This window comes from Erpetoichthys calabaricus, chromosome 5, assembly GCF_900747795.2.
Source record: "Erpetoichthys calabaricus chromosome 5, fErpCal1.3, whole genome shotgun sequence".
Lineage (NCBI taxonomy): Eukaryota > Metazoa > Chordata > Cladistia > Polypteriformes > Polypteridae > Erpetoichthys > Erpetoichthys calabaricus.
This window is the reverse complement of record NC_041398.2, coordinates 245179387-245207322: the sequence shown is the minus strand read 5'-3', so window position 1 is coordinate 245207322 and position 27936 is coordinate 245179387. Positions and strand designations below refer to the sequence as shown.

At 37.0% G+C, this 27936-nt stretch overlaps 1 protein-coding gene across 1 annotated transcript in view; it reads right to left on the bottom strand.

Moving 5' to 3' along the window:
- Positions 1-27936, bottom strand: part of otud4 (OTU deubiquitinase 4) — an 88767-nt gene that overhangs the window by 53068 nt on the left and 7763 nt on the right. The window contains exons 3-5 of the mRNA XM_051928111.1: positions 23194-23244; positions 14367-14413; positions 8389-8461 (exon numbers count right to left, since the gene is read on the bottom strand). Of these exons, the coding sequence (XP_051784071.1) occupies positions 8389-8461; positions 14367-14413; positions 23194-23244 (171 nt within the window). The remainder of the gene's footprint in view (positions 1-8388; positions 8462-14366; positions 14414-23193; positions 23245-27936) is intronic.

Here is a 27936-nt window from a genome sequence, read left to right as displayed (position 1 = left end):
TTGGGAAATATTATATATCACATTTTGGGTCAAAATAATCACTACAGTAATCCCTCCTCCATCGCGGGGGTTGCGTTCCAGAGCCACCCGCGAAATAAGAAAATCCGCGAAGTAGAAACCATGTTTATATGGTTATTTTTATATTGTCATGCTTGGGTCACAGATTTGCGCAGAAACACAGGAGGTTGTAGAGAGACAGAAACGTTATTCAAACACTGCAAACAAACATTTGTCTCTTTTTCAAAAGTTTAAACTGTGCTCCATGACAAGACAGAGATGACAGTTCCGTCTCACAATTAAAAGAACGCAAACATATCTTCCTCTTCAAAGGAGTGTGCGTCAGGAGCAGATTATGTCAGAGAGATAGAGAAAAGCAAACAAATCAATAGGGCTGTTTGGTTTTTAAGTATGCAAAGCACCGGCACAAAGCTGTTGAAGGCGGCAGCTCACACCCCCTCCGTCAGGAGCAGAGAAAAAGAGAGAGACAGAAAGAGACAGAGTTTGTTTTTCAATCAAAAATCAATACGTGCCCTTCGAGCTTTTAAGTATGCGAAGCACCGTGCAGCATGTCGCTTCAGGAAGCAGCTGCACAGAAGGTAGCAATGTGAAGATAATCTTTCAGCATTTTTAGACGAGCGTCCGTATCGTCTAGGTGTGCGAACAGCCCCCCTGCTCAATCCCCCTATGTCAAGATCAGAGAAAGTCAGCGCAAGAGTGAGAGAAAAGTAAGTTGGGTAGCTTCTCAGCCATCTGCCAATAGCGTCCCTTGTATGAAATCAACTGGGCAAACCAACTGAGGAAGCATGTACCAGAAATTAAAAGACCCATTGTCCGCAGAAATCCGCGAACCAGCAAAAAATCCGCGATATATATTTAAATATGCTTACATATAAAATCCGCGATGGAGTGAAGCCGCGAAAGGCGAAGCACGATATAGCGAGGGATTACTGTATATCACACAGCCCTAAGCAACAGTACATCTTGTGCTTCTCCAGATGAAATGCTGAGAAAGTTCTTTGCTTCCAGAGATTTCTAGTTGGAGTCAATGCCCCGTAGTTAAACACCAATTAGTTTACTGTAACAAAACCGTATCATATTAAACTTACAAAGAAGTCCACCTTGACATTTGAAAACTGCACCACCGCAGAACCACAAACATATTGGATTAAAAAAACTGCCAAACTGCCTGGGAATTCCCTGCAACTTCAACAGCACCCAGAAAAGACAACAACCAACACACTGACAGCGTTATGGTGAACAAAAAGAGAAAGTGTGCCGACCGCTACAGCAATATTCACCCTGCTGTTATTCAGTGATGGTAACTTGACTGCTGTGGACTGTAAAATGAAAAATTACTTAATTCAAGCTAACTATAAAATTATTTACGTTATGAATGGTTAATGTATCACCACTGTAATTTTGCGGTGGTGTTATAAATGGAATAACCTTTCCACAGTGCATTTCCAGGCACTGAGTATTCCCCATAGAACACAATGCCTCCTGAGATCAGACATAGCTCCAATAGACATGTGCCTGTATGCCACTAACATACCATTTCTGCATGAGGGGTTAGAGGTTCTTGAGCTTTTAATAGCAAAATAGATAATCGGTTTGTGGACTGCTTTAAAAAAATGTTTTAAAGTCGGGCTCAGCAGGTGAGAAATGTGTGAACAGCTCTGACTCCCTCCAGCCAAATGAGGACAGCACCAAGAAGCCAACTACTATTTACACATTTTAACAAACGGGTATTCAGCCACTTGGTTACTCATGTCCAAGGCTAAAGGTCAGTGTGACATTTTACTACTGTAACTATTTTTTTTTTCTTTTAGCTTGAGCTCAGAATTCATTGCTTCCTCAATGCCTGCAAGCTGCGTTGGCTTTTAAGCTGCCAAGCACAAGAAACACTTAAGCCTGAGGCACAGATGCATCAACATCAGGATTGTTTCGCTGGAATGCTGTGGGAAACACTGTAAACTGTGTCACACTGGTCTACTGGCATTAGGAGAAACATTCTGGATTGTGCAGAAGTCAGTGGTTATCTTGAAAGAATGGTTTTTTGGGGAGCATCAGTTACATCCTTGGTATTATGCCACTCATTTTCAGTTTTCCTTAGGTTTGATCCATGAACCTTACAGTATTTCCAGTACTACTGAATTATTAGGTAAGCTTCTCCAATAATTTCAATCAGACATTCAGTAATAAATAGGCAGCAAGACTCCAAGGAGTGGGTAAAGGCATTACATCATGACAACATGAAGTGAACTGAATTTATTAAATCAATGCAAACTTTCAAATGAGGTCCAATGCAATCAGCTTGTGTAAAGGTGGGTTTGAGTGTGTGTGTGTGCTTCTTCTCTGTGCTTATTCCAGCATCCTTTACATCAAAAGGCCACAAAATGATGCTCACTTTGTACAACGTGTGGTGCAATACAAGACATGGAATCAGTGTGAAAACTCAAGAAATAATCTTGAAGTTTCACACTGTGATTCACCTAAAATGACAGCTCTGGCTACAAAAGAATGGTAAGATTTTTAGCAATTTCAAGACATAAATCTAACACTGTCCTTAGACAATAACAATACATCATCCATCGAGTGACAATTCAAAGAGAGCTGCTCTGACCCCTTACTTATTACAACATGCTAGAATAGAGTCAATTAAAAAAAATGTGTCCATTACATTTGTGAATGATATATTTAAAATTTGTATGCATACCCTTTTGATGTAAAAAGATATGCTTCACATTATCCAAATATGTATTGCTACTATTGACCCCAACATCACTCTAAGTATCCAACCAATGACGTCCACTAATAAAATTTTCTCTATGGGAAACACTGCACTGGTACTAACAACTGCAAGAGAAGTCTGTAGAGCCTTAGTCATTATCCAGGAAATATTTAAGGGGCTACTGAACTGTGGCAAATCATCTCTCTGAACTTCTGCATTTTCAGTGCATGTTGTTGGACAACCACAGCAAGTTAAGTGCAGCAATGGCTCTTTTTTCTGGGTTCTCTCTTGGATTTTAAAGCAGATACCAATTACCAATTTTCATGTTACTTGATCGGCCAATTCCGATATTGATTTTTTTTCTTTATCCCTTTAAAAAACATTTTACACCAAGCTCCTGCGTGCATTTTTATAATCAAACTATAGACCACAGGTGTTAACTGCTCATTTTTTATTAACAAAATGAAATTCTGTAGGCTTTTGTTCAAAGACCATAAAATAATAAACTAAATTTCCTTAAAATACATACTTTAACTAATAAAATGTTAAAAAATTGGTATCCATAATTTTAATTACTGCTGTCATATTGTCTCATTTTTTCTGTAATGTACCTATCTGAAACAAAGCTTCATTAAATAAAAAAAAAAAAAAAAGTACTTTCTCCATTTCTCATTTATATATTACAAGGGGACTTCGCTCGCCTACCCCCGGGGTTGGGTAACCCGAAATACACTGATGAATGTATGAGATATATCGAATTGTAAAGGTGTAGATGACGAAAAAAGGAAGTTCGGGTACATTGTTAGTTAGAAACATCTGTAGATATTCAGGATATTCATCTAAAGGAGGCAATCTAACCTGACTCATTTGACAACAACGTGTAAACTCATTAGTTGTATTGGCAGTTGTTTCTTCAGGGAAGTTAAGTGAATGACAATGACAGCAAATGATATTCATTAATCCTAACGAATGTTCATTAATAGTGGATGCACTTAAAAACAAAAAGCCCTCAACCTGGGTGGGACGCTACAATACTTTCGAATTTTACTGCTTTCATATTGTGTACCTTTGTCTGTATGTGTATCGCGCCATCGTTCGTTTGAGCCTTTGGAATTCCACTGCTTTCATAATCTCTTATCTGCCTTTTTTCTCTCCAATGCCTTTGGGTCTCTATTCTCCGTATTGTCCTTATACGCTTTCTATGCGCTGAGAGCACGTGATTTGTGTGTACTATGTGCTTGTACACGATTGATTTTTTTTTTTTTTTTGATCGGTGTGCTCTTATATATTCCGTACTATCTTTGTGGACCTTTGAGGACCCCGTAGTGTCTTAACCCATGCCTGCTTTGCTTCCGCAGTTTCTGACGCTTGTTGTAGGTGCCTGCGTTCATTGATCTTATCCAGGTGGGCTCGTGTGTGTATCGTTGAGTTGTATTGCGTTTGAATTTGGTGTAAAGCGTTCAGCGGTTTGTACAATCCCAAGCAGCACATTATTCCTAACTTCACTCCGCAGTAGTGCCACTCACAATATGGCAGTTGTTTTATTTGCTATTTCCGTTAGTTGAGCTGTACGCGCCTGCGCAGTACATCTCATGGTCCCATCGCCGTGTACCTGCGTCCATGCCATCCGGTTTACCATTCTCGGTTAGTAATATGGATATACACATATACAGTAATCCCTCGCTATATCGCGCTTCGACTTTCGTGGCTTCACTCTATCGCGGATTTTATATGTAAGCATATTTAAATATATATTGCAGATTTTTTGCTGGTTTGCGGATTTCTACTGACAATGGGTCTTTTAATTTCTGGTACACGTTTCCTCAGTTGGTTTGCCCAGTTGATTTCATACAAGGGGCGCTATTGGCAGATGGCTGCGAAGCTACCCAACCACAGCACGTATTATGTATTAAATAAAACTCCTCAAATATATTGTGAGCACGGGGGCTGTTCGCACCCCTAGAGGACACGGCCGCTCCTCAAAAAACGCTGAAAGATTACCTTCACAGTGCTCCCTTCTTTGCTGGGCTTACATGTGGCTCCTTTGCAAGCGATATGCTTCCCGCATGGTGCTTCCCATACTTAAAAGATCAAACAGCCCTATTGATTTTTGACTGTTTGCTTTTTTTTTTCTCTCTCTCTCTCTGACTCGCACTCCTTTGAAGAGGAAGATATGCTTGCATTCTTTTAATTGTGAGACGGAACTGTCATCTCTGTCTTGTCATGGAGCACAGTTTAAACTTTTGAAAAAGAGACATGTTTGTTTGCAGTGTTTGAATAAAGTTCCTGTCTCTCTACAACCTCCTGTGTTTCTGTGCAAATCTGTGACCCAAGCATGACAATATAAAAATAACCATATAAACATATGGTTTCTACTTCGTGGATTTTCACCTTTCGCGGGGGGTTTGCAGGGGGGGTCTGGAACACAACCCCCGCGATGGAGGAGGGATTACTGTACACACACAGTATACATATACACACACATATTTTATACTATATATATATATATATATATATATATATATATATATATATATATATATATATATATATATATACACATACACACACAGTGATCCCTCGCTATATCGCACTTCGCCTTTCGCGGCTTCACTCTATCGCGGATTTTATATGTAAGCATATTTAAATATATATCACAGATTTTTTGCTGGTTCGCGGATTTCTGAGGACAATGGGTCTTTTAATTTCTGGTACATGCTTCCTCAGTTGGTTTGCCCAGTTGATTTCATACAAGGGACGCTATTGGCAGATGGCTGAGAAGCTACCCAACGTACTTTTCTCTCTCTCTTGCGCTGACTTTCTCTGATCCTGACGTAGGGGGTGTGAGCAGGGGGGCTGTTCGCACACCTAGACTATACGGACGCTCGTCTAAAAATGCTGAAAGATTATCTTCACATTGCTATCTTCTGTGCAGCTGCTTCCTGAAGCGACATGCTGCACGGTGCTTCGCATACTTAAAAGCTTGAAGGGCATGTATTGATTTTTGACTGTTTGTTTTTCTCTCTCTCTCCCTGCTCCTGAAGGAGGGGGTGTGAGCTGCCGCCTTCAACAGCTTTGTACCGGCGGTGCTTCGCATACTTAAAAGCCAAACAGCCCTATTGATTTGTTTGCTTTCCTCTGTCTTTCTGACAGATTCTGCTCCTGACGCGCACTCCTTTGAAGAGGAAGATATGTTTGCATTCTTTTAATTGTGAGACAGAACTGTCATCTCTGTCTTGTCATGGGGCACAGTTTAAACTTTTGAAAAAGAGACAAATGTTTGTTTGCAGTGTTTGAATAACGTTCCTGTCTCTCTACAACCTCCTGTGTTTCTGCGCAAATCTGTGACCCAAGCATGACAATATAAAAATAACCATATAAACATATGGTTTCTACTTCGCGGATTTTCTTATTTCGCGGGTGGCTCTGAAACACAACCCCCGCGATGGAGGAGGGATTACTGTATATATACACACACACATATATATACAGTATACACACACACACACACATATATATACACATATACACACACACACACATATACACATAAAAACACACATACTGTTTGATATTGGCAATTAAACACTGGTTAAATGTAAATTTATAGAAGTTCTTACAGGTTTTAGTCACTTTAAGTTATTAATTGCACTACAGCTTTTTGCTGTTAAAATATACATTAACTATATTTATAGAGATGTTTTTTCCTTCAGTGTATCAGCTACTCATTCACAATTCTTGAGGTGTAATTATAAAATATGAATTGCCATTTTAATTATGTAGTACTTGTTTCTTACCAAAATTTATGCTGTATGACACACAGCAACAAATAATAAACACAGTACAGATCTTTTTAATAAAACTAAAAAAAAAGCTGATTTGTTTACTAAGCACCAATTTCAAATTCATCTTTACCTTTTCTTTTTAAAAGTGTAAGCTTCTGCATTTTAAACAAGCTCGCTATCCAAACTCAAGTGGTGTCCGTTTTAAATTAAAGGACAAAATAAAGGTCTGAATTCCTTAAAGGAGGTTTTCTTGCTGTTTGTCTATTTGCACAGAAATACATTTCCGATTAATGTTTTTTTTTTTTTTTTTAATTACTCCACCTTGTATAACAAAGTAATGTTCACTGATAAAACAAGACTTCACTTGCTGCTGTTTGTTTACACTACAGGATGTTTGCTGGGGAGGAAAAAATAAAAAAAGAGGTGCACTGCCTCAACTACTATATTCCCTCAAACTGCAACTAAATTACCATAAAGCATAGAAAAGCAGGTGCTAAAAATATCAGTTTTGGTGATCAGCCTTTTCACAGATTAAGTTTTTTTTTTTTTTAGTGAAAATTGTCCATTTCCAATAGGCAGTCGATCAATCAGAGCATCTATCTAGATAGTTAGCTGGAAGTGGAAAACATTCAAGACAACTACCAACTTTCCATGGAGTGGACATTGCACAGACTGTGCAATGCTCAGAGAAATTACAAGAGCCACATCTCAGACACTACAGGCCTCAGTTAGTATGTTAAAGTTCATGACAGTACAATTAGAAAAAGATTGAATAAGTGTGGCTTGTTTGGAAAGGTTGCCAGGAGAAACACCAGAAGATTTCTGGGACAATGTTTTTTGGACAGATGAGACCAAAGTGCAGATGTTTGGCCAAAATGCACAGCACCACATTTGGCGAAAACCAAAAACACCTCAAAGAAACTGTCAAGCATAGTGGTGGAGACCTGATGATTTAGGCTTGTTCTGCTGCCACAGGACCTGGGAATTTTGCAGTCATTGAGTCGACCATGAACTCCTCTGTATACCAAAGTATTCTAGAGTCAAAGAGGAGGCCATCTGTTTGACAGCTGAAGCCTGACTGAAATTGCGCGATGAAACAGGACAATGATCCCAAGCACACCAGCAAATCTATAACAGAATGGCTGATAAAGAAAAGAATCAAGGTGTTACAATGGCTCAGTTAAAGTCCAGACATCAACCCAATTAAAATGCTGTGGCAGGACCTTAAGAGAGATGTGCATAAATGAAGGCCCACAATTCTCGATGAACCAAAGAAAGTTGTAAAGAAAAGTGGGCCAGAATTCCTCTACAGTAATGTGAGAGACTGATAAAGCCAGACAGAAAACAATTACTTCAAGTTATTGCTGCTAAAAGTAGTTCTACAAGTTATTGAATTATGCCGTGTACTTGTTTTTCTCACAGGGCTTCTCCATTTTGGCTTAGTTTTTGTTAAATAAATACTGACAGTGGAATCTGCTGTGTGTTGTTTTACACCTGAGGTTAGATTTAAACAGTTTTAGAACCTGGTAAGGTCCAGATGTTTTTATTATGTCCCAATATGTAAAACCACAGAACTATAAGAAGGTGTACTTTTTTCACATGACTACACATACATACATTATATTCATACATATACACACACACACACACACAATGCATGAGGTTACAGGAAATCATTTGATTGAGGCATCAGATTTTACAGAGTTTGATAGAAAATAAATTAAATTACAGATTATTCTACAGATTAACATAATTGACCAACAAATTAATAAATCTCACACTTTCTGTCAAATGAACGCAGAAGCAAAGCAAACACTTAAGTTCATGAACTAATGTAAATCTTGCTGTGCTCTGCATTATGAGAATAGTTACCTTATTGGGGAATTCATTTTCTGTCACATTTACTGGTGGCTTTCCTGGCTCTTGGAAAATAATAAAGTCATGCCTATAATGACAAAAGAAAGGGAAAAAAAATCACAAACATACATGAGTCTGACATTGTTCTTACAATTGTTACTATATCAACAAACTGAAATTACAAGTATTTGCATTACTTGTATATGCCCTCAGACATGTTGGATATTGCTGGCAAACAAGAGTAGAGATATCAACAATACCTTAAAGATTTAGAGAATTTTTTACTGTAGAAAATAAAGTGTAAAACAGAAAACAGGAAACAAAAAACATTCTTAAGCTTAATAAACACACACATTTGCAGCAACATTCTTTAACACTCCCCGGGCAAGCACTTCCAGTTTCTTTGTAAACCCTGCACTAGGCCTTGATTCAAATAATTCCATTGTATAACAGTGCCAAAGATGACATCAACTACATCTGAACAATTACATATTACATATCATATAAAGTGCTGTTCAATTGGATTAAAATGTAATAAGGTTGAGTGATCTGTAATGAGTGCATTTTAAGAGAATTTGGAAGTCATCAAAACAAACAGTTGGGTTAGTTATTTAGTCTCACTTTTATAACAGATATTAAACACATTTAGTTATAAATTCTTTAATCTATTTTCTATCTTTACTGAATGTGCTCTACTGAACTGGTTTATTGTAAAGCACATACTAAAACTGTTCAGTACATTCATCATGTAAGCATTTGTCAGTACAATGTAAAGTTATGGTGATTAAAGCACAACCCTAGCCCTAAGGCATTGATATCTTATTTTCAAATTGATGCAATTGGGATAAGCTACGGCTTCCATCCCTGCAACCCTCATCAGGATAAGCAGGTTTGCAAGCTGGCTGACTGGATGGATGCATTTTGCTATATTGTCTATGTGTCTGGCAGCTCTGAAGAAATTCCTGATGGGCATACCAGTAATAAACAAATGACACAAATGTAGACCTACTGGTACCCACTATCCGACAACTACAGGAACTACACACTAAAGTTTAGCAACTTTCTAAATGGAAAAATGCAAGGAAACAACTTTGGGAACTTGCATGTCACTCAAATAAAATGCATTAATAACATGTTAAAAAAAACAAAATTCCAAAGCAGTTAAGTTTTTAGTAAATGCTCTTGCATTACCCTTTGCTATTTGTGCACTGCATCAAACAAAGTGTTTCTAAGATTTTGAACAATCACTTCAAACAAAGCCCCTTTCTTCTGAACACTAAAAGGATCCTTGCAGACTTGCAGTGCATATCCAGCACCACTCAAATCCAACTAAATGGCTGGCAAAGAACAAAAAAGGAAATGTTTCAAGAAGCACTGTGTGTAGACAACATTTAAATCTACTCTCTCTCTATATATTATAAAGTGCAATGATTTTATGTCACACTTTAAATCGGGCTTATTTTAAAACCTATATATATATGTTTGGTATCATTCTTTTCAGAATTTATCAAACTTTAATGTGATGTTAGATTTTCAGATTCTTATTCAGTTTTTAAATTATAAACTAAAAACTATCAAGAACTCATGTTCCGCGAGACGAAAATTTGTGCCAAGAGATTTAACCATGTCCGGGACGGAAATAAAAGAGAAGGACAGCTGCTGTACAGGCTTTTAAATGTTAAAAATGCTGTGCAAGATGCAGATCACACTGCATGGCAACACCAGCAAGACAGCAGCTGATCGAGCAAAGAGGAGGTTAAAAAAAAAAAATAACTATTTGTTTCCCATTGTATCACCATTTAATAGGGGGGTTCGGAGGAGCAACATCATCATCTCCTTGGGGTGCATTCAGCCACCCTCTTCACAACGCAAGCAGCAGAGATGCGAAGTGGCTGGTGCATAGTGCAGGCCAGGGGGGTTGGAGAGCAAAGCGAGCAGGGGGGGGGGGGAACCCCTAGTTTAGTAAAATAAATGTAAAACTCTGCTGTTCAATTATTCATGATTTATGAAATCATCAATAGTTTTTACAGACAGATACACATCACAATTCCAAGATAATTTCATTTATTTTTATTAATATGCGTTTCTGACTTTTCAGATATTCACACATTACCTTATTACAGTGTCAGTGCAAAAATGGTATTTAAGAATTAATCAAAAATTAAAATTACAATTAATAATGCAAATGATATTTTTCAAAAATCAGTGATACACAAGGGCATGAATTTTATTTATAAAAATGGTAGGACTGGCATTCATATTTATGTGTTGTAACAAAGGGCTTATTCTTGTGATAAGTGACAGATGTTACAAAATGTTTTAATTTAATTGTTCCTAAAAGTGTTTCTAATATTATTATTTGCAAAATTAAGCATTCATCTATAACATCCATCCATCCATATTCCAACCCGCTGAATCCGAACACAGGGTCACGGGGGTCTGCTGGAGCCAATCCCAGCCAACACAGGGCACAAGGCAGGAAACAATCCTGGGCAGGGTGCCAACCCATCGCAGGACACACACAAACACACCCACACACCAAGCACACACTAGGGCCAATTTTAGAATCGCCAATCCACCTAACCTGCATGTCTTTGGACTGTGGGAGGAAACCGGAGCGCCCGGAGGAAACCCACGCAGACACGGGGAGAACATGCAAACTCCACGCAGGGAGGACCCGGGAATCGAACCCAGGTCCCCAGATCTCCCAACTGCGAGGCAGCAGCGCTACCCACTGCGCCACCGTGCCGCCCTCATCTATAACATAAGAACGGTTAAAATTTACAAACAACAAGCCCAATGTGGGTTTTGAAAACTGAAGTACCTGAATAATTGAGTCTTAGAGCTCATTTATATATCTTATAAAGTTTCTTACTCCAATTACACTTTCTTTAATGCCCAAACTGTCACTCAACTATTGGAGTCTTCAGGTTTAGTGGTACAATGATCATGACGTGTATTCTTTATACTATGGCTCATTTTTAAAAATGTAATTTTCAGTACCGATTCAAATATAATGGATTGATGGACAGTTTGCTGAAATTTTTACTAATACTGAGTGCTCGGATTCATTCCTCCATAACAAATACTGCTGGTAAGACAGATTTTTCCATGAAAAATGTGAATGTTACCGCAGAAAGCCAACAAGCTTTCTAGTGGCACAGGCCTGTGTCCAACCTTACTTAGTGACTAAATCACGTGCTTGAATGAATATACTGTACGCACTGTAGAGGTGCAAGTCCACATTTCCACCAGAACGTCAAAGACAGAAGTTGTGAACAGCTGACGTTCTGAAGCATCCACAGGTCTCTAAACATAGGGTTTTCGACACAGATGAAAAATGCTCTCTCTGTTTAAACAAAGTTTACTTTTTTCCCCCACATGAAATGAGCAAATAAATCAAAGAAACCACAAGACGCATTAATATAAGATGTTAGTGGTGACATAACTGCCCACAAACAAGATCACACAACTCTCCTAGCATGGAAAATGTGATTATTTTTTTTTTAGTTGAAATCCAAAATGAGCAAACTGTGCCATGGGGCACTTGCATTGGCTGTCAGTAAGATAATCAGACGCCAAACATAGGTAAATAAATGAACTGCTAGCTTAGCCTAAATCCTCCATTAATGTGTTAGAATTGTTTGCTCTAAGGGTCTTCTAACACTCAGTCTTGCTGGTGATGTCACTGTATTTAGTCTGTTAAGTAACTTTTTCTGAAAGGTGTCTATAAAGTAGCCCCTTTCTGATTATTAGCACCACTCACCCAAAGTCACACAACTTTTAGCAAATGAGTAATCCATTAAATATAAAAACAATGAACAGCCTTATTATCTCAAAAAGAACAGAAGTATGTGCAGATGTTTTAAAGCGAGCTAAAAATGCCTTATGGCAAGTTCCTTTAACAACAAGGTCAAGTAAACAAGTAGTAAAGTAAGTAACTTTTAAGCCTCGATTGGCTTCCAAAATGCCAGCAGCCACAGGGCCCTCCTAGACAGGATGTACACAACCCTAGCCCAAAGAAATTGACATTCTGTGGAGGTGGTTGGAAAAATGGGGTATTTGCTTGTGAGTCAGGAGAGCCAACATGTAACAGATCCCCAGAAATACATTTATAAATTAACATTCAAAAGGCATTTTAATTTCCTCTAACAATCACCTTTCTCTAAAAAGGGATGCTTCTTTCTAGTGTTGCTTTTACCCCCTTACTTACCATATTCATTTTCTACATCTTTTACTTTCACTATTGCTTATACCACGGATTGCTGGTACACTTAAATGAATTGTGGTATCACTTAATTTACTCAAAGTTCATAATCATGAAGCACCAACATTCCCATTACAGTTTATCATAAACAGAAATACTGCTCATGAACAATCACACTGCTCCTCTTCTTAAGCACATCTGCCTACAGCAGTAGTAAAATAACTTGCTACTTATGCTTCTATCCGTTTTCAAAACCATTTATTTTAATTAAAAGGATGCATGAAATTAACTATTCTGTGAGTATGGAAGCAAGGCAGGTGGCAACTACTAGCAGTCTATTCAGTCTTTTAAATGGCACACTTAAATACAATTACACTCAGACATAATGGGCCAATAAAGAACTGTCAGCTTAGCATTCAGGTCTTCGGAATATGGGAGGTAACGTGTGTAAGAAGAAATCTCCCGTATTCAAAATGAATGTACAAACTCCACTCGCAGTTAACGGGCTGAAGGACAAAACCAGGCTCGGGAATCTGTGAAATAACAGTGCTAACCACGGAGCCACCCATATGCCAATAATAAAATTGTAAATCTCACTTTACAATTCTAGCAAAAAATTATATATATATATATATATATATATATATATATATATATATATATATATATATATATATATATATATATAGCAATAAAATGTGTGGCCAATGAACTAAGTGACCTTAGACACTGATGGACATCAAACTGATAAAAGCAACACTTGTTTAGTCATGTAAAATAAACATATATATATTTAATTGGCTTCATCTTAAAACTCTAAAGTAGCTTTAGAGCACAAAGAAATTGTGTATTAGCCAAGGCATCTTTGTTCATTTAGAATAATGACTAAGTAGAGCTCCTGCCTTGTGATGTTATAGGATAAAGTTTGTACTGTTTCTGCAAAGCTACATAAATTAACATACAGTAACACAGAGAGGAGTTCAACTACATCATAGGAGGATAAGTCCCTGTTAAGAGTTAATCTCTAAAAAATTACTTTTATCACGCATTACTGCTTTAAAGGACTTCATCTTGAGATATTAATGTCAGCATTCTAGATATAAGCTAATTCATTCATTGTCATCCTTTTATTTGAAACCTGGTTGTGGGGGCAACAGTCTTAGCAGCGAGGCCAAAAAATCCCCCCCCCCAAAAAAACCCCACCTAATAGCCAACAGATCCCAAGGTATTCCCAGGCCATCTAGGAGAAATAATCCTCCTAGCAAGCCCTGGATCTTACTAGAAGTCGCCTCCCTACACTGGGAGGCATGCGGGAGGGACCTATATCAAATGATGGAACCATCTCAATTGACTTCTCTTGATAAGGAGGGTCAACAGCAGTTCTCTAAGTCTCTCTCCCGGTGGTCTGCACTTTTCTTTCTCTCTCTAAGGGAGAACCCAGCCACCCCACAGAGAAACTCACTTATTAATATGCTGAACCAAATTCTAAGAGTGTTCCTTTTCAATGTTATTTTAAGGAATATTTTATATCTACATTCATAACCTTGTAGAATATTTCAAAACATTTCACTGGCACTAGAAATACTGCATATAAACCAAACTTAATATAACACTGAACAGTCACATTCCTATTATCAACTAAAAGTGTCTTGGGTTCAAATCCTAAAACAATCATGGTCTGTATCACAAGATTGAAAGACTAAATGATCAGTATCTCATCATATGCCAAAGGAAATAAAAATGACAACTCCCAAGAAATATATCTGTTAATGGTAAAAATTCTTACTTGTAAATCTGGGATAGTGCACTTATTTCCACTTCTCCACCCCAATACTGAGTGAAAAAAGACAAACAGTTAAAACATTAAACACAAAATCGATTTATCAATTAAATACAGAAAAAATTACATCAGACTACTATAGAGTTGTGAAAAGAAATTTTAAGCATCCTATTTTATATATCTACATCTCTGTATCTCTCTCTCTCTCTATACACACACACTTATATACAAATATAAAACGGCTGACTGAAACGTACTGAGACTGTCCCTGTTTCTCTTTCATGGAGGTAGACATGAGACTGCTGACGTGTGACGCTGCAGTTGGACAGTCGTATTCTTCAGCATTCTGAAAGCACCTCATACATGTCATCACAGCGGATGAAGAAAACATCCCTGCGAGACTGAACTTTGTGTTAAGCTTCAGAAGAGCAGTAATGAAATAACTGAAAAAAATACTGGAAAAACAAATGCATGAAAAGAAGTTCTCCTCAGATGAGTTGCAAAAACAGTCCGTTACTTGTCTTCGAATCATTTTTAAAATGTTGTAAAAAATTAATTCAATGTGAAGGATGCTACTTTGAAAAAGAAAAATGTTCCAAGCCTGTGTAGTCATCTGTTTCTGAATAAAAAAATCAGCCTCATTACTTTTCAATCAGCCCTTATACAAACACACAATATAAATACCGATTTTTACACATGTAGTTATTCTAAAACAAAGGACCACTGCCTTTATCATCTAAAACAGGGTGAAGGTCTGATCATTTGTCAAACTGTTTCCTTTTAGGTTTCTTACTTTTCCAGAGTGTCTTGCATGATTAACTCTTTGTCTAGTGGAGTGTCCCCAAGACAAACGAAGAATTCACGTGTAGCTTTCCGATAGATCTAATGACTTAGGGAAGATTTTATATATATAATTTGTATTTTGCAGGGAAACTTTGGAACATTTATTAAAGGGGAGATCCTCAAGAAGAGTTCAAACTGGTATTTCTTTTAATTAATAAAAACAGAGCAGACAAATACAGGCAAACTAACCAAAAAATTTCAAAACTTACTTTAAAAAGCAACTAGTAGAAACTAAAATATGAGCAACGTAGTGGCTTTGTTCTTCATTTCAAATCCAGGTGTGACAAAACACATACACAAAAGAAGGGGTTATAAAGATAAGCAGCTTGTGGATGGGAAAGGCACTATATAAATGTATTATTATTACTAAAATAAATTAATGATGTGCACAGTACTCATGACAGGTTCACTTTAATTAAAAAAAAAAAAAAAAAATACCATAAAACAAATGCATGTGTATTCTATGCTACATGTCGTAGCTCTACTGATGTATCATTCAAATTTACACACAGTACTTAGTAAAAATAGAATGGTGCCTTCAGTGACTTATTTTTGCTTATATAAAGGGTTAATTGTAAAAATCCATGAAGACCCTGTGCAATGTTCAGCAGTCAAATTGAGTATTTCACCGTATGTACAACCTCTGACCTTTTCAGGAAATACTTCTGTGATCATGTGTTAGAATTTCCAGAATGAGACAACTTAATGGGAAACATGCAGCCAGTATGGGAACATAATTTCACTTCACCAAGATTTGATGGAGTAATGGTCCCAAGTCTCACCAGCTGACAAACTGGGTGGACAACCTAGGCAACTGTCTACCTGTGAACAGTGAGAGGATGAGGAAGTACAAGAACACCAAAGCATACCAGTACCTCCAAAAAAACTGGTCATGTTCCGCTGAACCAAGTTAAGAGCATGGATGTTTGGGTTTTGATGTTTTTACCAATACCTTTTTTTTTTCCCTATAGTGCATTTCAGTAAATTACTGTACTGCTTTAATATTTGTAAAAAAATTATATTTCTTCAAGTTTCGCATTTTTACTATAAAATCAACAACTCATTAAAGCTAGTTATACAGTGGAACCTCGGTTCACGAACGTCTCAGTACACATACAAATCGGTTTACGACCAAAAAGTTCGCCAAACTTCAGATTCAGCTTATGCAGTTTGTTCGGGACTGTGAAGTGGTTTCAGGTTACAAAATGGGCCGAAATCTTTTAAAATCAACTTTTTCCTTTCTCAGTAATACTCTCTCCCTTCTTCCATCAACACAACAAATGTATCCAAATACAGTGGAACCTCGGTTCACGAACGTCTTGGTACACATACAAATCAGTTTACGACCAAAAAGTTCACCAAACTTTTACCTCGGTTCACGACCACACACTCGGTATACGAATAAGCCAGTTTCCCTTTCGGTTTGTACATGTTCAGTCTCTCCCTCTGCATTTCCTATGCAGCAAGCAAGAGAGAGAGCGAGAGAGAGAGACACACACAGGCAGCGCGAGAGAGGCGCGCGCACACACACACACACACAGGCAGCACGAGAGAGAGAGAGCTGGACGCATAAGGAAGGAAGGCAGTTAAAGAATGCACTGGGCTTGATTTTGTTTTCACTTCTGTTTACAGCGATCGGTTCGTAGCGTGCATTGTTGCAATGTTACTTTTCTTGGTGGTTTATTAAATTACGGATTTTTTCAAATGTTCCATTTTTTTCCCTGTACTTAAAACTCATTAATAAAAAAAAAAAAAAAAAAAAAAAAAAAAGTGTTTTTAGCCAGCGGTTGGTAGCGCTGTAGCGCGAACTATTGCAGTGTTAGTTTTCTCTGTTGTTCAAGGTTTTCTCAGTGTTATTCAATGTTTTTACATTTAGTTTACTATTACGCTGTGCATTCTATGGTTTAATTAACTATATTTGTGCTTAAAAACTTAAAAAAAATATATATTTACATACAGTTCGTATGGTCTGGAACGAATTAATTGTATTTACATACAATCCTATGGGGGAAATTGCTTCGGTTCATGACCAAATCGGTTTACAACCAGAGTTTTGGAACAAATTATGGTTGTGAACCAAGGTTCCACTGTAAGTTTAAAAGGAGGGGCTTGTATTCACAAAAGCAGTGTACTTTAAGGAACTATTGCAAACAAAACAAAGTGAATACAATTCAACATGCTGTGGCACTTCCAATAGCAGCAAACATGTTCTCAAGTTACAAATCAGGCTTCCCATCTGCTTTGATGAATTTAGTTGCAACTACCACTATTTTGCTAATTGATTAGTGGGACAATTATTTTGATTAATAAGGGGGTTTAAAAAATGCAAAATGTGTGCAAAAGTGTTAGCTTTCAGTTGGTTTGAAATGGTTTTACTCCTTACAAATTGCTCTGCTTCATAACAATAGTATGCCATAAAAGTGAACAGCAACAAGGCTAATAACTACCTGTAAAGTCTAGCTTATCACTTTCAAAGCTGATGCTGACATCAAGAAGGTTAAAGGCTGAAAATATTCTTCAGCCTCAACAAACACTTCCAAGAGTGAATTGTTTAATTCAGTATAAAAGGATAAGTGCCTGTGTAGTCAGCAGAGAAATCCTAAGCTGCAAAGCCTATACCCGTAGAGGCTTCTTGCTAAAACACCAGCCCCCATTTTCTCCAGTCTGTGTGTTTTTAAACTGCCAACAGGGTTTCAGAGAAAAGAGCAGGAGATACTGAACAAAAGACGTGATGCTAAGAGTAAAGAAAAGGCTAAAATTGCTGTTATCCATTCAGGAGCTCAGTAGCACAAGGAAACTGAAGCTTAGTAATTAATTTGCATGATGCAGTGAGCTCTACAACAGTGAAGACAGACACTTGTAGACCACAGCAGCTACTGGGCTCCACATGTTTGAGAAGTGCCTCTGTCTGCTATGATATCTTTGTCATTTTAATCACCATATGGCATAACAGCAGTAAATCGAATTTATATAAGCATTGTGATCTATGGATATAAATGTTAAAACTCTGCAGTTATTTAGTCATGGTATATTTGCATTTCCAATTAGACTAATGTCAAATGTATTTAGTTATTCTCTTAGACAGGCAGTCAGAATGTTGATGTTGTGCAGCCTCTGGTGTCATTATCAGGCGTTTCGAATACGGAAATCTACATCTCCTGTGGATTTCGTTACCAGCTCTCGTAACAGCAGCCCTCTGATGGAGTGTAACACACCGTTTACTTCAAATGCATATTTTGCAGTTTACAATTATGCTAGCAAAATACCCGCGCTTCACAGCGGAGAAGTAGTGTGTTAAAGAATTTATGAAAAAGACTAGCTGATTACCCAGTGGCTTCGCTCACTGAGTGCAAGGGAAAAAAATAAAATGTAGTCTGCAAGTTATTAAACAGTAAAACATTAACATTTAAGAAGTAAAGATACATTGAGCACCACTGGAGTGGTTTCGGGTGAACTACATTTTAAAGGTGCTATAACACAACAAGTAAGTAGTACTAACAGCAGCTAAAATGTATTTGGATCATCTCTCGGTAGTAGATCACTTGTGAAAGGCGCTACACGACCGCTGTGGTACAGAAATTACATTTTCTATGTGATCGTCCAAATTTCTGCCTGACAACCTTGCACTATGTGCGTGTGATTAACTTCTTAAAATAATTCATCACAAAAGCAACCTTGAAAGTTGCGGGGTTTTAGTGACCCAAACTCACCTTAAGAGACAGTAAGTAGTCGTGTAGGGCAATTTACAAACAGTCGTGCCTCGATGGTACCGATTACACACATTCGCAAAGATTTCCACTCTCCCAGGAGCCAACGGGGCACTTGAAGTGTCACAAACAATGCGAGAAGAGAGGATGAAACAATGCGAGAAGAGAGGACGCTGCCCAAAACTGCAAAGCTCTCGACCCGGCGGAGCAGCCTGACATTCCGCACCTCCCAGCGTCCACTTTGTTCTCACGACCCCTCGCCGCTGAAGGCAGTCTCGTCTTCACTTTGTTTACAGCTTGCCGCAGTTAAAAAGTAGAAAGACGCAAAGCTGTTTTCCTCAGCTCTTCTACTATCAAGTACTGCCAACTAAAAAAAAAGTTAGAATGTGGCAGTTTCCGCGACAGTCACGTGGACGAATAAATAAAACTTCTCTGTCAGACTGCGCCTGGCGACGGACGGCTCAGCACTGTAGTCCAGAGAGGAGGGCTGGGAGAGGGCGACGTGGGGCGTACTTCTATGGGATAGATCAGCATGTTTGTGTTTACTTCTTTTCAATATCAGTAAAATAACTCTCACAAGACGATATAAAAATGGCGTCCACAAACAAAGTGATTAGTTCCCGTATTATATGTTCTTTGGTCATACGTAACTTCCATATCGCGTGGTCATATGTAATTTCCGTTTCAAATGTGAAAAGAATTTTATTTATATATATATATATATATATAGATAACGTAACATTTTAAAAATAATGTAACATGATTGTTAATGTAATTGTCGTAGGCTAATTTTAGTATTGAGAGTGAATTTGATGATTATAAAGAGTTTAATTTATGATTGTAAATGTTGTGCATGAGAAATGCACATTTTTAGGATGTAAGGATCTCTTTGTAAATGACGTTTGCAGTAAGAGGCAGGCACAAACTCAGGGCATGGAAACCACTGGGTACGAGTCGGTGAAATTGTGATTGACGGTAATCACCGGAATAGACATGTTATTCGGGGTGAACTTGCACCCGTTGAGAAAGAAAGTACGAAGGAAGGTGAGAAGCAGTGGAGCATGGAATAAAAACCAGAAGTCAGCACCAGGAAGACATATGTGAGCAAGTAAGTAATCCCAACAATGACAGCCTTGAAGCAGTGGAGTAAAAGAAAAGGCAACAGTCACGAGGAGGGAGACGTGAGGAAGTAAGGAAACCCAACAATGTGAGTCTTGAAGCAGTGGAGTAAATGAAAAGGCAGGAGTCACCAGCAGGAAGGCGTGAAACTAGATGAATAATAACAGGCTTGAAGCGGTGGAGTAAAGAAGAAAGGAGCAGTGAGCATGACGAACAGCTGAGGAAAGTAAGGAAGTGAGTGAGGAGACACATGAGCGTGGGATGTTGTTAATGTATATAGGCAGGGAGTCAACCACGTGGTAGGTGCGTGGAAGGTGGCCGTGCAGAAAAAAGAAGGGGGACCGGGGACTGGCCTTGTGCATCTCTGCTGTCAAATAAATCCTCTATTAACGGAAATAAGGATTGAAATCGCCAAAAAGAGAGGTCAGTTCCGAAAGTTCCTTACAGTATAATGGTGAGAACCGCCAAAAAGAAGACGTTATTTTGGAAAGTTCGTTACGGGGCACGGCGCGAAATGAAACATACTTAACGTTTGTAAGTACAGTGTAAAGGATGAGCATGGGGAATTTGGGCTTCCTACGTATATTGGAAGTCACAGAAATAGTGAGGAGGGGTTTCCCCTATCTATATATACAGTTTAGGGGGTACACCCGTTTCCCCCCTTTGGGTGTTGCAATAGGACATAAAACATACCTAACTTTTGTAAGTACACTGCAAGGAATGAGCACACAAAATTTCAGCTTCCCACCTATATGGAAAGTGGGAGAATTAGTGATGAGACAGTGAGGGCTTTGCCTTTTATATATAGAGATGAATACAGCTGCCAGTTCTTTCAGGTTTACATCGACTGCTACACTATCGTTGCAACGCTGAACAACAGAAAGCACATACAGCACCTGCGACAACGTATTCTTCACATTTGCCATTGTCCACGGATTCCATCGAACAGCAATTTATAATCTGATGCTACAGAAAAGTTTTTCCCTTGCATCTCAGTAGGTTTATTTTTACAATGTGCAATGTGCTCTCGCTTTTTTATTCGACTACAGACAGTTCATAGTAAACAAAAGCTGGCTGTTTGTTAGACCAGGTTAATGAGGGCAACCACTGCTCTTTGAACTTCAACATCACTGCCCCTATACTGAGCATCGCTTTCACGAGGCATTGGACTGGTTATGAAATGTAACACTCAGTGGGCCATCTAATTGTTCCCACCCAGTTTTAAGCAACACTCACTCATGGTCACCTCCAGTTGTACATTATACATCTGGCTTCAGTGAGACTAGTGTCTGTCCGGTTGATTTGTCTCTGCCATTCAAAAAGCTGGCACATCACAAACATTTCTAGTAATAAAACACACTGCAGTTCTCATTCCAATAGATGGTGCAGCACAAACATTAACACTGCTCTTCCTAAATGGCATATAACAGAGAAATATGCACTGAGTGATGACACTAAGGACTATGTTGACTACTAAGATTTCTATCTACCTATCTTAGAGGGGAGGCACAGCTAGTTTTGAATTCTAACTGTTCAACACACTATGATGATATAATTAAAAAAGTTAAGTGTAATATAAATTTAATTTAAAAATACACATTGGACATTTTGTTTCTATATTCTAACATATTGCCCAAATTACTGGGGTTGACTAGCTATCTTGCTTCTTAAAAAGAGTCCAGGGTTTAGCTGGACAGTGACTCCAAGGCCAAGAGTCAGAGAAAACACTAAGAATTACACTATGGTTCATGTCTAAAAAAAATAACAGCTTCATGACAATTTTCAAAATAAAGAAGAGGGATATGCAACACACATGTTGTCTAGCATTACACAGAAGAGAGCTGCATTTCAGCAGTCATCGATTCATTCAGGGTTGTGTGGTCTTTCTCAGCATTTTAAAATTTAACATGGCCTTGAGAACTGCTGCTATATGGGCAGTAATAGGGGGCTGTGTGAAAGAATACGATTAACTTGCCATATGATTGTGCTTGCATTTTATGTAAGCACCCAGAGAAACTTATGGGTAAATGAAACCATTTCAAACTTAGTCCACATTGTGCACTTAGTTTTGCCAACAGAAGTGGATGTATGGATGTGAAGGATATACCAGGTGTTTATGCAATCTTCTTTATATCCCTTTTTGTTTATTTTTTTTAATCAAATATTAAAAAAAAGACAAAAAATTGCAAAACATATCTAATGGAAAAATACATTTTTGTTACATATCCACCCAAGAAATTTCTATTTGGAAATGCTGTCACAGTCCATATGTCAGTAATGCCATATTGACTTAAACATTAATATTATAATTGCAATCCTAATAAAGAAATCATAAGACTTAAAATGTTTGTTGAATATATGTGAACAAAAGAGTCTTTAAACTAATCTGTTTAAATGAATAAATGGGTGCATGGTGTTTAAAAAAAATCTGTGCTGTATTCAGTGTCTACTTAGATCCACCACAATGATTATAATCCACAAACTATTTACATTAATAATATAGACAAAAAAAGCACACCAAAATTTCAATTATTAGCGGCTGATATGATTATTTTACCAAAGAGATAGTATATTTAAATTGTATGGTCAGGGGATAACAAATACAATGACAAACATACAAACATATTCCACATTTTATAAGTTCAGAATGAAAGTAAGGGGTTAAGGGAACCACCCCCCCTTCCTTCCTTTTGTCTTTGGTATTTTCTAAGACCTTAGAAAATGGTTTTGTAAAAGAAGAAGAGATTTGCTTCACATTAATACCATAAAAACATGCATTTATTTTCCAGAGAATTGACACTACATATAAAATTATAATTACTGTAATTTTAAATAGCACATTTGAATGATATCATTAGATCACATTACATCTCGCCTAAAGAAGGGGCCTGAGTTGCCTCGAAAGCTTGCATATTGTAATCTTTTTAGTTAGCCAATAAAAGGTGTCACTTGCTTGACTTTTCTCTACATTCATAATGGCTAACATGGTACAACACCCTAGTACTACAATCATTTATGATATCAGCCAAATAATGGTCTAGTTCAGGGTTCTAAAATGTACAGAAACATTCAATATTGCACGTAATTGTAAGTAATGTCCTCAACTGCTAGATTTGTTAAGGAAATTAAGAAATGGGTAAATGTGCCAATTAAGTATTACATACCTGAGGATTCTCCACTCGTTTCAGATAGTCATCATATGCACCTTCAACGAACTATATAAAAACACAAAAGAGTGGAAATTAAAAGAGACAATCCAAAACAAGGGTCTTGTTTATTACAGAGATAAGATATAAAAACAAAAGCCATAAACACACAAAGGAGCCCTGTGTGCACCCTTCTTTCCAAAAATTCCAAGATGCCTTTTATAAAGTTGTCAATCCCATACACAATTTGCAACATTTTCCACGATGACTGCAGAGACACTGAACTGGCAAGCAATATGGCCAATGTTAACTCCCTGGACTAATCAACCATAAGCAAATGGGACAAAGAAATGTACATTGAATAAACTAAAGTGGTTAAAAAAGTTCAGAATAATGTACATCTTCGTTAATGTGACATTAAGTCCTAGTAAAAATGAAACTGACTAAACTTCAATTCAACATAATTTACTATGTAAAGGTTCAGAGTGCTAATAAAGGCCATGTCACAATAAAGGACTTTTCCAGAGAATTTTAGTTGTAGCTTTCTTTTACATAATCTTACAAAGTCAGAGGCAGGTGGTGGCGTGCTTCCATGAAGGCCGGTAGTGCAAGGACATAACCAGCAACTCATTCCAACTAGCCTACAACTTGCAACGACAAAATTGATTTTAGTCTTTAGTGATAACAGCCAGCTCTGTGTGTGTATGAGTGCTAACAACAAATGAATGCTCTCCTGGAAGCACAATGCATATAATGCAACAAAAAGAAATAAGGAACACAGGGGGGCTTTGGACCTCAAAAAGAGAAGAATCTTGTCTGTCTGATGCCTTTTTTATTTATTTTTTTTTTGTTTTACATATTATGACAGAATAACAAGAGAAATGACGACGGGATCAGCAACTGCAGTTGGCAAGTCTGAAATACCCTAGTCACCTAATGTCACATCTACTTCAATAGGCATTTACAAAAACTGCTTTTGCATACAATATGTTAGAATCTAAAGAGGCAAAATACCTTATAATAAAGACTATGTAATAAAAACCCACAAAATATGTTTACACTCAAATTTACAGCACTTTAATTGAGTTGTTAAACAATAACATTTATTCCTATAGCACTAAAATTAAATAAAAAGATTAATGAACAAATGACGTTCAAAAATAAATCCATATACACATATATAACTAATTGTAAAGTCCATATATATATAATTTATATAAATAATACAAAATTACTCTGAATATACCTTTAGATCATAGTAGAGTGCAATGAGACAAACACAAAAACAAAAAAACTTGAAGGGGTCTGACTGTATAATTTTACAAAAAGGCTGACCGTGGATGAGAAGTGCAAGATCAAAAATCCATAAAATGCAGCAGCTTTGCATAGCATTTCTGGTGGAACTCAATGGCAAAACAAACAACTGTTCTTTTACAACCAAATGTCAGCTTTTGCCTTCAAATGAGAACATTTTCAAATTATTTCGAATTATATATCAATGTTCAATCCAACAGCCCTGGTATGTACTACCCAGAATGTGAGCTAATTTGAAGACCTAATTTATTACATTCCTGCAGGTTATGCTTTTTTGTCTGCCATCTCCTTCCAGCACCCCTAAAAACAAATCTTAAGCAAAAGAAGCAAAAAATGAATGAATGAATTAGATAAAAAAAACAGACTGCAAGTCTCTAATTCAGGTCAAGCCACAAAATCTCTTCTGGGTGATGGTCAAAATTTTCACACAACCTTTCCAAAATGTTGAAATTTCATTAGCTTCAGTCATTCTGTTGCAGACTTGTGTTATATTTAAAGTTGGTTGTTGTGCAAGGAAAAAAAATAAATGTTCTCTGATATTTTAGACACCAAATAAGAATAACACTCTCTTACAGAATCTTGCAATACAATCCAGAATTCAAGGTTTCCTCAAGTTCTGGAAAAAAAAAAATTCCAGTTCATATTCAGAGATTGCAAAACAGCTCCAAATATAAACTCACTATCAAGTTGTATGGTAAAGGCCTGCACTTGACTAAAGTTTAACACAATTTCCACACAGAACCAAACTCAAAAGATAGCAGCATTTGAAAAGCATTGCCCTACTATCTACAACCCGAACCTGAAACCTAAAGTGCCAAACTTAAAGCTAACGTATGGTATTTTGATATCACAAGAAACCATACCAATACCAAAATACAGAAAACTTAATATTGGCTTTTTCACAGAACCATTAGAACCAACAAAAACATTAATTTCTATATTACACTTTCAGAGAAATGATGAGGTCAAAGTGCTTTATGTCAAAGTAGTTACATGCAAAGGAAAATAGTAATAACAATGCATAAATAGTATATAAAAATAAGGTAAATTTAAAAAAGACAGACATCTAAGATAATTATATACAGAATTGTTTATTTCTCTAAATGACAGTCCTATTGATATTGATAAGGTCAGCTGGCCAGGGTAGACAGAATAAAACAAACTCCAGTAAAGCTGGAGAAAAAAATAAAGCTGCTAAGGCAGCCAAAACACCACTTAACCTCCACTGGACATTCAACCAACATAAATGTTTTTAAGTAGATCTTTACGTAGCGTTAAACTGCACGGTGAAAGTCGGTAATGCACTCATTAGTGACTGCAACTACAAAAACAAAATTACTTGGAAAGGCACTGTAATGTATGAAAAAAATTGAAGTAAAAACTGCACATGAAAATAGCTCACAGTGGTGGTGATGACACAGCCCTACATTAACACATGTTAAACACCGGTAAAATAAAAAAAAATGCAGAACTCATGTCTGGAGACACTGTGTCAATTTCAGTGTGTCCAATTGCAGGAATTGTGCTTGACAAAAAAAAAGGCCAAAATGCAACAGCTTTCGTTACAGCCACGTGTATATAATTCTGGAATTAATTCAGAAATAGACTTATGTGTGCTTTGAGAGCAATTATGGGAGCTATGCTCATTTCACATGTAGTATCATGAAGTTGTAAGAGGAGATGAAATGATAACAACATTAAATCGCTTTTTAATAACAGTCTACTTACTACACTGTCTTGATAAAGGAGCAGAGGTTTTACATTCATTCTCCAATTGCAATGAGCAGCATGTTATATGTACGGATGTCGATCTGATCATCTATTCATTTTCTAACCAAGGTTCAGTTCACGGTCACAGGGGAACCTCACAATCATTCACAGTTGTGTATATAAGACTGTGGAAAACACTGCTGATTTGTAGCAAGTAAAAATTGAGGCAGGTTTCAAATTTAACTGGTTGGTTGGCTTGTCAACACCAATGATGAAATAAGAGTCTCCATTTGTTAATACCAAAATGAAATTCATTTAGTGTTTCAGTGCATTGAAGTACAAAGTAATCACCGTATTAATAAGGCTTGTGCTGCATTAACAGAAACATGTAATCGTCAAGACACACGGTACGGGTGAAACAGCATAATTCACTGCTGAACACAAATAAGCAAAAGCTAAATTTGTAGCATTCATTTAGTGCTTTGAAGGCAAATTAATGTTTATGAATATAAACAATACATCTCACCCTCTCTTTGACACTAACACTGAGGACATTCAGCCAACAAATTAATCCGCAGAAGTGTGTCAGGAAACACTATGGGGGCTCCTTTATATCAACAGCAATATGCCTGTATAGTGCCTCACTGTGATGTGACTGCCAAGTCTTTTCTTTCTTTTTAAATTTTTCTTCCTTTTTAGTCATTCTGGTGTGTGTTCATACAATAGTGTTTGTGTACATATTTACTTCTCTCTCTATTTATGTATTTATTTATTTAAATAGCTTCTGCAAAAAGAAATATTTCCCCCTGGGGACAAAAAAAAATCTACCTAAATATGAACCCTAAAATGTGAAGATCAGTACACAAGCTAAATAATAAAGTCCAATCTGTAATTCTGTAAGAGAGTATGTGAATTTCCCCTTGGGATTAATAAAGTATCTATCTATCTATCTATCAATCAATCAATCATACAACAGCACAAGAAAAGCAATTTCACATGAGCCCTGAAATTACGCATTCACGTAAAAACTGGTAAGATTGATTTAACACAGGAAGCCAAAGTTTGAGCAAATATTAAAAAAAAAAAAGGAGGGACAGGTCTGGACCGTAAAGCATCAAAAGTTTGAGACATTTGAAATTTGAATTCATTTGACTTATCCATTAAAAATGACTCTTTAGTAAGTTTTTTTTTTATTTTATTTTTTTTAAACCAGCTAATGTTGCAAACATTTGTCTTAACAGCAAATATTGTAAAACTAAGAGTGACTCTCTGATAAACCAGACTTTTAAAAGCATGCCATTAGAAAAATGGCTTTGAAGAATTTCTTCAAGTGAAAATATCTTGCATTATCTTAGAATTCACTAATTCAAAAGAACAGATATAATAATGTTTTACATTTCACTGTTAGTACTGATTTTAAGCAGTATTTTTGGGAAGAAAACTTCAGAGAATAAATTTAGAATGTGCACATGGAAAGATAAATCCAGTACCCGGCGAAGATATCATTCTTTATAAAACCTAATCTGAAATCCCCCAGGATGATAACAACCCAACTTCTTGTTATACTGGGGGAATTCCCATATCCATCACACATTAAAATTCAGGCCCTGCATTGAATTTTGATGTTAATGAATGCCAGTAGTAGTTTACATAAATGATAGTTAAGTAACTACTAAACGGATATGCCAATATTTTAAAACTGTTGTTACTGTTAAAATTTCTACACATTTTTTATAT